Source organism: Aotus nancymaae, unplaced genomic scaffold (assembly GCF_030222135.1).
Source record: "Aotus nancymaae isolate 86718 unplaced genomic scaffold, 86718_ANA_hifiasm-v0.15.2.pri h1tg000014l, whole genome shotgun sequence".
NCBI lineage: Eukaryota > Metazoa > Chordata > Mammalia > Primates > Aotidae > Aotus > Aotus nancymaae.
In genome coordinates, this window is record NW_026988425.1 from 88,103,231 (window position 1) to 88,116,553 (window position 13,323).

Genomic DNA, 13,323 nt, shown 5'->3' on the forward strand with positions numbered 1-13,323 from the left:
ATGACATGACTTTGTCATGGTTAAATACATAATCCACTGCAAGGGAAATCTCTACCACTTGGCATTTGTGACTACTCTTTCAAAAACTTTACTACCAAAATATATATACTTAACATTCACAAAATGTTAGCACTGTAAACGACCTTAGATGTTGTCTACTTCAAATACCCCCCCTTTTATTTTAATATTTGAGAAAAGTAAGATGTTAAATGATTTGTCTGGCATCAAAAATAAGGAGGTTTGTTCATAAAGAGTAGAAAATAAAAATATAATAAGGATGGTGGGCTGGAAGTTGGAAAAACTAGAAACAGAATCCTAGAAATTAGACTGGTTATTTTATATAACTAAATAAATATTACTACATATAAAAATGCATAATTTAATACATATCCATTACTTTAGGTACAAGTCAGTGAGCAGACTTAAAATATCAGTGAACTAGAAGCAGTGGTGATTAGTGATTTCTTTTAAACAAAGGAGAGGGATTATAATAATACAATATTGTTTACCACTGATATAAATGTCATGACTAGATGTAAAAATATTACTGAAGATAATAGTGTTTTCTAGGTTAAAGCCTTTCCTGCTCCTCTCCAGGCAAATAGGTTTTGGTTTCTTCTGCCCCCAAGAGGGTTGCAGAAATTCATATTTCTGGGTGATTAGGCCAGGTGACCCCTAGGAACACAGTCTTCACTGCCTCAAACTGGGCTTCTGCCCTAGTCTAGGTGTCAGCTGGCATCATGGTACCACCATGCCACAGTGGGATCAGCATTTTTCTCATTGGTTCTCCACCCAGGCTGACAGTGTTGAAAACAACCTTGTCCTGCAGTTACCTCTAACCTGGCATAGGTGAGCTTTTGGTGTCACTTTATGTGATATAGTCAATTATTAATTAAAGGGGCATATCTTACTGTCTTAAAAAAAGCACAGAACTTGTTAATAAGGTCATACTCATACAATTTGCTATTTGGTGATACCAACAATTTGGTATATAAAATACAGAGAGAATCATAATATTCTTCATAAGGTGATTACGAGATTCCTTGTGCACAGCAAGAACTCAATAAATGCTGGGTTTTATTAGTATTGAAGGGTGATTGACATTTTAAAGAACTGAATGAGTCAGATAGTTTGGAGACACTGAAAGAGGCAGGAAGATACAAACTGTGCTGCCTGGAAGGAAAACAATATATAGGAAAGGGCTGACAATGAATAAGGTTAAAAGAAAAAGATCAAAACATGACATAACAAAGTACAGTAAAAAAATCAAAATAGACAACGAAAATGCCAATCAAGATACTTGAATCCATTGCTCTTCTGCATTCAGAATTGATCAAACTTTTAAGAGTAGTGTGCCCAGTTTTGAACTCTAAGGTGAAGAATTGGAGGAAGTCCAGAGGAGAGCAATAAAATAATTAAAGGGTTGGGATACAGGCCATATTAAGAAAAGATAAAAGGAGATGGGGTTATTTGACCTAGAGAATAAAAGGCTGAGGAGGTTAATGCCAAGATTTATGACCAGAGAAGAACACTGTGCTAGGAGTGGCTAGGACACTGAGGACAAAGCAAACTGGAAAAGGCCTACAGAGTGCCCGGATTGGCAGCGATTGCCGCAGGGCTCTGCGGTGAAGAGGAGGGTATAGAGAGGGTGGCCAACTCTTCTTAGCAGAGGGGAGGTGTAATATGGTTCACATGTAAACTCTGATAACCTCAAATTTCCTGTGGTCACCTCCAAAATGTATGTAAATTATTTGTAGTACCTTTAAGAAACTTTGCAAGGTCTAAAATTCCCAGTACCTTTAGTAAGTATATGGACTGTGGGATTTGGGGTGTTGAAGTCTGTTGTGTAAGCTACAAACAAACTGTACCTGACTCTTTGAAAACAAAAACACATGAGCACAGATGACACCCAAGGACCATTCAATAGAAAAGTGCAGTCATCATCACTGATTTTCTAGCTTTGGAATAAATCAAGGGGAGGGTTTTTTCCAGCTAGTTATATCGGGAAGGGAAAACATTGTTTTGATGGTTTCAGTCTTCTATTCCTTTGTCAAACATACCAATTTGCCTCACTGTTTATAAAATGGTGGTACTGGGCAGAGTAAAACAACATTTTCCAAGCAACAGGGGCAGATCACTCATAGTTTGTAATTAAATATAAGTGTGGTAGATCTTGTGTGTTTTAGAAACAATTTGAGATTTAGCCTAACTTTCAGCCAATTTGAGATTAAGTTACTTTTAAGGATAAAGGAGAAAGAAAGGAGGTTGGAAGTTGCTACCTCACTCAGCAGGAAAGAGAAGGTGAAAAATCTCATTGCTAGTAACTTACTAAGCAGGGAACTAAGCCCCATGAGTACAGGTATCTGGGGAGGGGATGAATTGTTGTTAAACCAAACTAAATGTATCTAAGCTAAGCACCAAGCCCCAGGAGAATTGGCTTTGTTCCAAAGAAGTACTTATTAAAGACACTAGTGGAGCTTCTCAAAGCTGAATGTACTGTAGCTGGATCAGCAATGGGAAAATACAGAAGTAGAATGAAGCCAAACCTTGGAAAGATGCTAGTTAAGGGATTGGTTCTTCAAGAGACTTTTTGTGAGCATTTAAGTTTCTAAGTTAATATGCTTTCATCATTTACTATAGAGTTACTTGTGTTATTAAATTGACCAAGGACTCAAAGAGCTCATCCTCACTCTTGATAATTCTATTACTATTAATAGTCACCATGAATTGACTCCTTAAAGTTGTTAGGATCACTGCTCATAAAGGAGAGACTCATCTTGCAAGTCTGGTCTTACCTCCCTTCAATCTGATAGACACTTGAGTGAGCTGATGATGGGGGCTGGGTAGGCTCTTAATTAAAGGATAGATGAGGATGAGGGTCACAGCTGAGGAACCAAAGAGGTATCGCTCTAATGCTCTGCTGTAATACTTTGCTATAAGCACATTTTATATTTTTGTAATGAAAAATCCTTGTTGTACAAAGATGCTCTGAAAATGTACGCAAAACCTACAATGAGATTATCAACCCATAAATTCTACTAACAGATTTTACTATAAAAATAGCCCTACAAAAAGGCAAAACAAGAACCATAGTATCCATCATGAAATTACATCACCTAGTGACAAAGAAAACACAACGGTACCATGATTGCAACTTCACACAGTAATGTGACCAGATCCCAGTACTATAAAATAATAGTAAGTAGCCAATGGGTAGGAAAGCATAAAACTTTAAAATATGCTCTTCAATTTACCGGCAGTCTGAAGAGAACAAATAACTTTGTTTTCCTCACCATGTTATCCAAAATGTTCTAAAAACTAGTTCCTGTGTTTTCATTAAGTTAATATTAGTATTTACCTATGGTGATCTTGAATTACTCCAATCAATCAGCAAGAGGAAGAAAGATATCTATACAAACCTACATATGGTCCACCGGGTTTGATAACTTTTGTGCTTCGGTTGCGGGATTCCTCCTCTGCCTGGGTCATTCTTTCTCGTGTCATCTGATACGAGTCGTTTGTTGCACACACTGTAATTTTATCTTGTATAAATCCCAGGCAATTGAGCTGGGAGGCTCCAGAGCTGTCAAGTAAGTCAGTGGCTTTGTTAGAGATGACCCTCATTTTGTACAATAAAGGCAAACAAGAATTATATAATCCTAAAATCAGCAGCCCAAATAAGTTTGCAATCCTAAAACAACTAATATTAATTTTTTAATGCAAATGTTATTTAAAATATTTAAGCTCCTCCTCTTCATATCACCTTTTTTTATATAATGGATGAAATGAGCTTTCAGAGACCAAATCCACAAAATTTTGAAAAAGAAAAAAAAAATCACTATTTGGAAAGACACCAGAGTTCCAATGGGCATTGTAGTTCTTTTATTTAACTGTCAACTATTTTAAAGGATTATCTAACACTGATATGAGAAAAGTTAAAAAGTTTACTTTTAGTGAAACCACAGTATACATGCTTTGGACTGACTAGTTAAAATGGACTCACCACACATTCTTTTTTATTCTTAATAAGGTATTTTAAGGTTAAAATACTGACAAACATCAAATAATTTAGTATTATTTTACTTTAGTATTAGGCCAAAAAGTTGCTAAAAATCTCAAAATTTGTATTTATTTTGTTAAATCTCTATCTAAGATGACCTACTTATAGTAAATGTTGAAGAAAACACAGGGCAAGTAATTTTTGTAGTAATTTTTTTAAGGCTGGACATGGTGGCTCATGCCTGTAATCCCAATACTTTGGGAGGCCATGGCAGGTGAATTGCTTGAGTTCAGGTGTTTGAGACCAGCTTGGGCAACATGGAGAAACACTGTCTCTACAAAAATACAAAAATTAGCTGGGCATGGTGGTGTGTGCCTGAAGTTACAGCTATTCAGGAGACTGAAGTGGGAGGGTCTCTTGAGCCCAGATGGTGAAGGTTGCAGTGAACTGAGATGGTGCCATTGCACTCCAGCCTGGGCAGCAGAGTAAGACCCCATCTAAAAAAAAAAAAAAAAAAAAAAAAAAAAAAAAGAAGAAAGAAATAAAAAAGAAGCTTAGAAGCTTTTATTGAAATAATCTTGAATATTAACATGGACCTAGAAGATGGCTCTGTTTCAAAGTAACATGCTAATATTAGGGGGATCATGGTCATGGTCATAGTCATAGTCATAACTGGTATTTTACAAAGAAATTGCTATGGCCTGAAAACAAAGTGGAATATAAAAGCAATGAAAGTGACACTATAGCTCTGATCATCTATTTCCAAACTTAATTAGAAGTAACTTTGTTATAATACAAAAAAATAAGAGTACATTTTATAAATTGCTAATAACTGTCTTTACAAATGCTATTAAACAAAACAAAACAGTTATTTCATCTCATAAACATTTCTTGGGCAGGGACTGCATGTCTAGCAATGTGTGAGGCACAGAGGCTGTGACAAGAACTAAGACAATTGTGGTCCCTCCTTCAAGGAGCTGTCTAATGGGTGACAAGGATAGGCAAACTGGAAATCACAACACAGTGTGACAAATGCCAGGGCGCAGAGGGCTCCCAGAAAGGTAATCTCACCTGGACTTCCTAGAGGAAGTGATGCCTGAGGTGATCTAGAAAGATGACTGGGCAAGGGAGAAGAACGAAAGCGTCCGGGAGGACAACTAACCTGTGCAGGCTCAGGAAGAGCACAAAGGTTTCCAAATTGTCCAAAGAAAGTTGGGAAGGACAGTTAGAGCTGAGGCTGAAGAAGGAATGAGAAATACACCACACAGGGCTCTGAGGGTCATGTGTTACGGGTTTTTTAACCAAAGGATAACAAGAGGCTGAAATCAGGGGAGAGAAAATAACTCATTTGTATTGTAGAAAGCTCAATCTGGATGGAGGATAGATTGAGAGGAAGAAGGACACCAGAAGGAAAGTAGAGACCAGTTGCAATGCCACTGAAGGATACCAGGCAAGAAGTGATGGCGTGAACCAGAGTAGGGCAGTGAGGATGTAGATTCCAGAGATAGTGAGGAGGTGGAACTGACAAAACTTGACCAGTAGTTAGCCGTAGTCAGAGAGAGGTAGGAGAAAGAAGTTAAAGATCATGCCCAGGTTACAAGGTATATGGAGCTGACACTTACTGAAACACTGAACACAAGATGAAGGGCAGGTTGGGAGATAGGACTGGGACAAAGAAAGTAAGTTCAGTGTTGGAGATGGTGACTTTGAAGGAATAAGGAGAGAAGGGGTCCCAGGAGGGAACCAACTGAGAAGAAGACTAATATTTAAGCAAAAGGAAGAAAAGAAGACCACGAGACTGAAAAGCCACAGCTATAGCGGCAGGAAGGAAACCAGAAGAGTACTGTGTAATGTAAGCCACTGAACAGGTGGTCAACAGTGCAAGACTGGCAACAAGTCCAGAATCATAAGGAACCAATAATGCATCCACTGGATTTCAGGGGCAGGGAGGTCACAGCTCCCTTGGGGAAGCAGTTTCAGTGGAATGGTGGGCACTGAAGCCAAACTTTGGGTTGAGAAGTGAGTGTAAGAGAAGTTGTTTATGTTTTCTCTCTTCCTTTTTTAATAACATAGACTTGAGCATGTTTGCATGCCAAAAGAAAAAAAAAACACTGAGAGAGAAATGCTGAGAGAGAGGAAGGTAATCTTCAGAGGAAGTGGGAGAGACGGGGGAAGAGCGGGAGAAAAATGACTGCAATAGAGTTAAGGTCTGGTGGCAGAAAGTTTGTATTTCAACACCTCTTCCTATTTTTTATTTTATTTTATGTTTTTGAGATGGAGTTTCATTCTTTGTTGCCCAGGCTGCAGGGCAGTGGCGCAACCTCAGGTCACTGCAATTTCCACCTCCCCGGTTCAAGTGATTCTTCTGTCTCAGCCTCCCCAGTAGCTGAGAGTACAGGCACCTGCCACAATGCCAGGCTAATTTTTTATTTTTAGTAGAGACGGGGTTTCACCATGCTGGCCAGGCTGGTCTACAATTCCTGACCTCCGGTGATCCACTGCCTTGGCCTCCCAAAGTGGTGGGATTACAGTCGTGAGCCACCGCGCCTGGCCTCTTCTTATTATTTACTATTTACTAAGTAATTTACATAGTGAGAACAAGCTGAACTACCACTCATGCAAAGTCAGGTAACAGATCTTTACGCAAAACAAAATGGAGCTAAACTCTGTAGGCAAGAAGATACTCTCTAGAATTCTTCACTCATCCCTTCTGAACTGAGTTACCCTGAAAGTTTTAAATATTTTGGACAAATGTATATAAATGTTCCCTTAGTCTTGCTCTAGCCTAGCTCACCATTTCCTATGCTTAAATGTGCATTATTATACACTATAGGCCCCAGACTAGATATTTTTCACTAAGCCTGAGAATGGGTAGATTTAAGGAATTTTTGAAAGGCAATTTTGACTATGAGATTCATTTCATTTTATATATGAGAAAAGTGAGAATCAAGGAAGTTTAAAAATATAGATAAGAAGACTAGTTAATTTGTATTTGCTGAACATTTATTTACTGAGCATCTGTTTTTCCCCCTTTCTCTCCAGGTTGAGTCAATAAGCATGTATTTTGAGCTCAGTCAGCACTCTGAAATTAGAAAAAGGGCATAAGAAAGTCTCTGCCCTTGAAGAGCATGCATTGTGGTCAGAGAGACAAGATCCATAAGGAAAATGGAAATTAAATTGAATAGAAAAGATAGAGCCATATTATGAACAGGTCAGCTTGCCAGGCTAAATGAAAGCCTGAGAACAAAAGCCAGTGCTTTTGTTTTCCTAGTGGCAGACTTCAATTTATATCCTTACCACCTTATTTTATAAACACCTTGGATTATACAGAGGGAATACATTTGCCCCAATATTCTCATAATAAATGTTTCTGTTCTCTTGCTGCATCATATATAGTATTATAAGTGACCTTAAATCCTTTTCTAAACAAGGAAGGCAGAAATAATCACACAGGGTATTTATAACGTAAGGGTAAAACCATATTACTTAAGATGGTATGAATGGTTTTGAAGAGAGGATTAAGCTCTTTAATAAAATTCCTAAGGTGACATTGTTCAATTTGATATAAAAATGTGCACTATAATAAAACAAAGCACCATAATTAAAAATTAAGTGTACCATGTAGTGTGTAAATAATACCGGGGTGGGAGTTAGAAGAACTCAGTGCTCATTTAGCCAAGCCACTAACTAACCTGCTTTGTAACTCTGGATAAGTCACCTGTGAAATGAAGGGACTGACTCACACAATAACTAAGGACCCTTATCCTTGGGATTCTATAATCTATCATCGTGCTGATCAACAGAACTTTTTGCAAGAGTGAAAATGTTGTATAACTGTGCTGTCCACTATGATACTCACATGTAGCTACTGCAACCATAAAATGTGGTTAGTGTAAATGTGCAATGACATTTTAAATTTTATTTAATTTTTTTATCAGTTGAAGTGTAAATAGTCAATGTAGCCAGTGGCCATCCCAGTGGACAGCACAGAAAAGTCTATATAATCTATAATATAACTATTTATGCCAAAATATTTAAGTCTGAAGGTAGGTAATTTTCAGAAAGCAAAATTAATATATACTCGAGGAAAATGACAGATTAAATAACAAAAAGTTACTTAGTCACCTTAAATGGGAGGATAAATTTAAAACTCTTTCAGTGGCTTATTTTGTATCTCTGCCTCTTGTACCTGCCTGAAACATTGCTTTCCTTCTTCTTTTCCCCCCACATTGAGCCAAGTACTTACACAGTTTCAAGTACTGCATTGATAAGTCATAGAGATATACTGGTATTAGGTACTTGGGGCTAATGTCAAAGCCTAACATGCTGAGGAAACGAGAGAGATCCTAACCTCCTTTGTCTCTATCCAGGGGCAGAACAAACTCCTCCTGCTCAAGGGCCTATTCTTTAATCAGAAACAACCAAAGCAATGAAGAGTGAAACAAGTGGCTTATTGTTTACTGAGGATCTAAGTAGATAAGCGTTCCATGGTACCCTTGGGTGTGGGTGTATATTCTTGTCTTCTTCCCTCCTTTTTTTTTTTAAATTAGAAGAAGAAAAGACTGCTTTACTGGGGTTAATTTCTAGTTTCCATGCAGCTGTAGAATAAAGATCTTTAAAAATCTACCTTCTACCATAAAACATGAACAGGGAAGAAGGAAGAGGGCATGCAAGATGTATATTTTTAACTTCTTTACCCTTGAGTGTGAGCCTCAAGTATGCTATATGATTCTTGCTTAAATTCAATGAATTAAATCTTTTAAAAAAATCCTCAAATTGTCTTTAATTTTTAAAAACTGCATATTTTATAGGTAAAATATTATCTTCTTTACCTTAAAGCCCCATGAGACAAAAAATCTTAGAACTGTTGTGACTGTATCCCCATGACAAATAATATTTCTATTACATAGTAGGTGCTTAATATTTTTCAGATAAATAAATGAGCTCTGTAATTCAATTTAATACATATTGGTGGATGACTATTATGTATTTTATTGTTTAATTTTCTAAAGCCCTCTTAAATAAAAAATTTTCCCCCTTTGGTATACCTTGAAAAGTACTTACCTGGAGAATGTTTGCTGGATGCAGTCAAAGCTGCCCTGAGGGTTGTCTTTGCCCACATTTGACAAATAAAAGTTAAAGTTATGAACTTCATTGAGGGGATCATTTTTGGGAATTTTGACAAGCTAAAATGGGGGGAAAAGAGAGAAATGCCTCAAATTATAAATTTGCCATAGAAAAGTCTTATAACTGAATTACTGATTTTTCTAGTGAAAATCATTCCTAAGCCCTTTTGATATATCCTCACAGCATTTTTTAAATGACCAAACAATTCAAGGAATCTGGCAAACATGCCTATAACTCATCACATTCTTATTTCCATTTTCTACCTTTAAGTGTTAGTAATCACTTCTGCTCAATAGTTTCTATTAGTTTATAAGAGGAACCCTTTTCATTTCAAAGTAGCAAATGGTTACAGTTCATATGAAAGAGTTATTAGTGAATTTGTAAAAAGCTCTTCCTCTTTTGAGCTATACAAGCTTTGTCTTTGTCTTACATGACCCCCTGCTAAGTAGCTTCTATATATTGAAGCAATCTCTGAGACAGAGTCCATATCCGAATCTTTGGCTCTCTTAATAAAAAAACACATTTCATTTTAATTCTTGCTTCTTGTAGTATTTTTGAACAAGAGTAATAGCATAAGTTTAATGCCATAATTACATTCACAGGTAAAAACTGCTGTCCTAAGATTCCAGTATTCATCCTCACGTTTACAGAAACAGGGTCTGCAGCCTACAGAGATGATTCTGCAGGTCACTCCCAGGCTGACACCCAGGCAACACTGTGGAACAGGCAGATGTGTTTTCTACACTCTTGTTCAAGGTCTGGCTTCCCTACTAGATGGGAAGTCACAGGAGCAAAGGGACAGAGTTGTTAAAAGACCACTGAGGTCTTGCATTGGCCACATTTCCTGGTACATAGCAGGAGCTCAAGAAAGGTGTGTACAATTGGAATCTTCTGTTTTTCAACTGCTCCACTCTTCCTAGTGTCTGAAACCTTTCCTCCCTTGGGTCTGCATGGTGTTAGGCGATAATTAAGAAAAAGGATTAGTTGGCAAGAATGTAAAATATGACTTACCAAACTTCAGCTCCCAAACATACAGTCTTAGTAATTTAACAGACAAGCAGGGAAGGGAAGTGTTTTATAATCCTCATTCTCCAAAAAATCTGTCCTTCCCATTATAAGATGACCCAGCGCTAACTCGCTGCTTAGTGTGTGGGGGTATGTGCACACACATTCATGAATGTGCTAGTGAGTACAAGCATGTATGATCTCTACCCTTGCTCTGCTCTGCAAGACACCCTGTAATCTCTGACTTACTCAATCTAAAAGTCTCCCAAACCTTGACCTACAGGAAAGAATTGCAGCCACCAATTCCTGCCTTCCCTTCTTCCCAACCGTGGAAAATAGTTAAAAAAAAAAAAAAAGAAGGTAAGAAGGAAGACAATTTGTAGTATCTGGCACATAGTAGACATATAATAAATATTTGTTGAAGGAATAAATGAATAAGAAATAAATCAAAGAAAAATGTCTTTTCAAAGGAGATTCAGCTGGCTTGTGTATAACTTTAAAAGGTCAAATTTCACCAAAGATACTATAGGTTAGATAATACTCCATAGAGCCTCCGCCATCCATGAATTTAAACTATCTTCGACTCCCTATTTTAAATTAGATCTAACTCCTGGCACAAGTTTCTGTGTTTTTATCTATTCTATAGTATCTTTTGAGGGACCTAACATTACTCTTCAATTCCCAAAACTTTCCCCAGTTCTAAAGTACTGTAACTTTGTGAACAAGTCTTAATTTACTCTGTAGGTAGGTATTCATCAGGCTGTCTTATTGGGTGTAAACATTCAGCACCTAGTCGGCACACACATATTGGCGACTTCTTAATCCTATAGCAGTAGAGAAGAGATGAGCCAAAGGAATGCTTGCGTCAGGCACAAGAGAACATAAGTCTACCTGCATACTGGTGTAACAGTACTCACTAATGTCTGCTTTTGTTTTTCTGGGAAGAGCAGGGTTCTGCTGACAGAGAGGGATATGCAATATGGAGGAGGTAGATAGGTAAGAAAGGTGTGGACACCTGAATGAAATCCCCTCCATAGGCATGACTCATTTAACTTCCATCCATCTTCTCCCCTAACCCTTCATCTAGATCTGCAGAACCTGGTTGGAGAAATTTTTAAAGTAGTCTCTTCTCCATGTGATATCTAATCTTCCTATGAGCCTCCAGCTTTGGTTTAGATCTAAAGTTTTCCCTACTGCATAGCTCAGGTTTGGGAATAGAGCAGTACTTCCACACCCATCAGAGAATGGAAGACCATCCCATCTGGGAGATTCTAAATTGCATTTTTAAAAGGTAGAATTGTACAGTTTCCCCCCCCTATTTTTCAAGAGTGATTAGAGTCTGTACTGAAATTCTGCAAATGTGCAATATTCTTTTAGTGAAAACTTTTAACTTATAGTCTGGAGTCCTTTAGTTCAAATGTCCACTAAACAGAGGGTTACAGAAAGCTCTTAACACATCTTTTTTTTCATCCTCCAAACCACCCAATCCTAAATTCTTAAGTAACATTTATGCTTTTTAAGGTAAAAGAATTATCCTTCTATGCATTTTTTCTCTTAAAGCATTGTAGTCTGGCCTGATAAGGGACACAGAAGACTTTCATATTCTTGTTTTTTTTTAAGTCTCTTCAGTAGAAAAAAAGCTACAGATTTTAAAAATATAATAATGACCAGAATAGAAAGAATCAGCTTAAAAAGAAACAAAGTTTTTAAAAAATCAAAATCCATCCTATGTACTCACCAAAGTGTTCTGAAACTTGTGTTACACATAGATTAACAGTGGTTCTTAACAAGGGGCAATTTTGTCCCCCAGAGGACATTTGGTCTGGGAGAGTGCTAATGGAATGCAGTGGGAGGCCAGAGATACTGCCAAACACCCTAGTGCACAGGACATCCCCTCCAATTACACAGTACAAAACAGCAGAAGGGCCAATGCTGAGAAACTTTGCATTAGAAACAGAAATAGGTCAGTCCCTTAGAAAAGAAGTCAGAGGCTGGGTGTGGTGACTCACACCTGTTATCCCAGCACTTTGGGAAGCTGAGGTGGGAGGATAACTTGAGCCTGGGAGTTTGAGACTAGCTCGGGCAACACAGTGAGACCCCATCTCTATTAAAATAAAAAAGTGAAAAAGAAAAGAAAAAATAAAAGTCAGAATTCTGACTTCATTGGTTTCTGAAAGTCAATAATAAGTGGAGAAAAATGGCATCTTTAAAGAAATATAAACATCCATTTTATTTCAAATGAAAGCAGCCATTTTAACTTATTCAGTTTTATAACTCCCAATCAGGAGAAACTGAAAAGCAAAGATAAGCAGCACACATGGGCCATAGTTAAAGAATATTTAGCTATAGAGAGAATGTGAAGATTAAGTTCCTACTGCAAATAAACTTCTGCAAATTCTTCTAAGTATCACAAGCCCAGCAAATAAACAAATGGCATAATGGGCATTATTTAAAAATATTTTTATTGGAATACCTACTCTGGTTATCATTTTTTTAAAAAGAAGGTCTTAAACCTCTGGCAATAACAAGTAGAAAAAGCTAGTATAGTTTTCAACTTAGAAAAAATACAGAGTAACTTATCTGCAGAGTGCTTTTAATCCCCACCATTTTTCCTTGTTCTTACCATATGCCACACACACTGATAAGATTCTCAGGCTGCTAAAGATCAGTAACAAACCACTCTGTCCTCACCTCTGATAGCAGAACTTCTCAACAATCTCTCTGACCCACTTGTAACACTATGAGTATATTTGAGCAGTATGTAGATAGGGCAGAGGCAGGCATCAGGGCAAATAGTGTGTTCACTTTGGGACCAATGGGTGACTCCTGATGCATGTTATGGGTTTTTTTCCAGTTGTGGAGCTGAAGTGGAGCTTACAGGTTAGAGAATAAAGGGACATGGGAGCCCAGGCCAATAAGAGTTCTACATTACCTTTTCTTGGTGGTTTCAGAGCAATAGCAATGCAGATGGTATGGTCTGAGCTAATCTCAAGCTTTTCAAGAGCAAGATGTTTTCAGGTAAATTTTATATCCTTAAAATTTCAAACGAGTCTGTAGATTTAGTGTATCTAATTTCTTGAAAATGTATTAATTAGATACAAAGTTAATTGTAACAATATCCAAGTATACTTTTAAGAATGAAATGGTGGCTCACGCCTATAATCCCAGCACTTTGGGGGGCCGAGGAGGGC

At 37.5% G+C, this 13,323-nt stretch overlaps 1 protein-coding gene across 1 annotated transcript in view; it reads right to left on the reverse strand.

Moving 5' to 3' along the window:
• The window catches only part of ELL2 (elongation factor for RNA polymerase II 2), a 76,795-nt gene that overhangs the window by 25,801 nt on the left and 37,671 nt on the right, over positions 1–13,323 (reverse strand). The window contains exons 3-4 of the mRNA XM_012477575.2: positions 9,065–9,186; positions 3,420–3,583 (exon numbers count right to left, since the gene is read on the reverse strand). Coding sequence (XP_012332998.1) covers positions 3,420–3,583; positions 9,065–9,186 — 286 coding nt within the window. The remainder of the gene's footprint in view (positions 1–3,419; positions 3,584–9,064; positions 9,187–13,323) is intronic.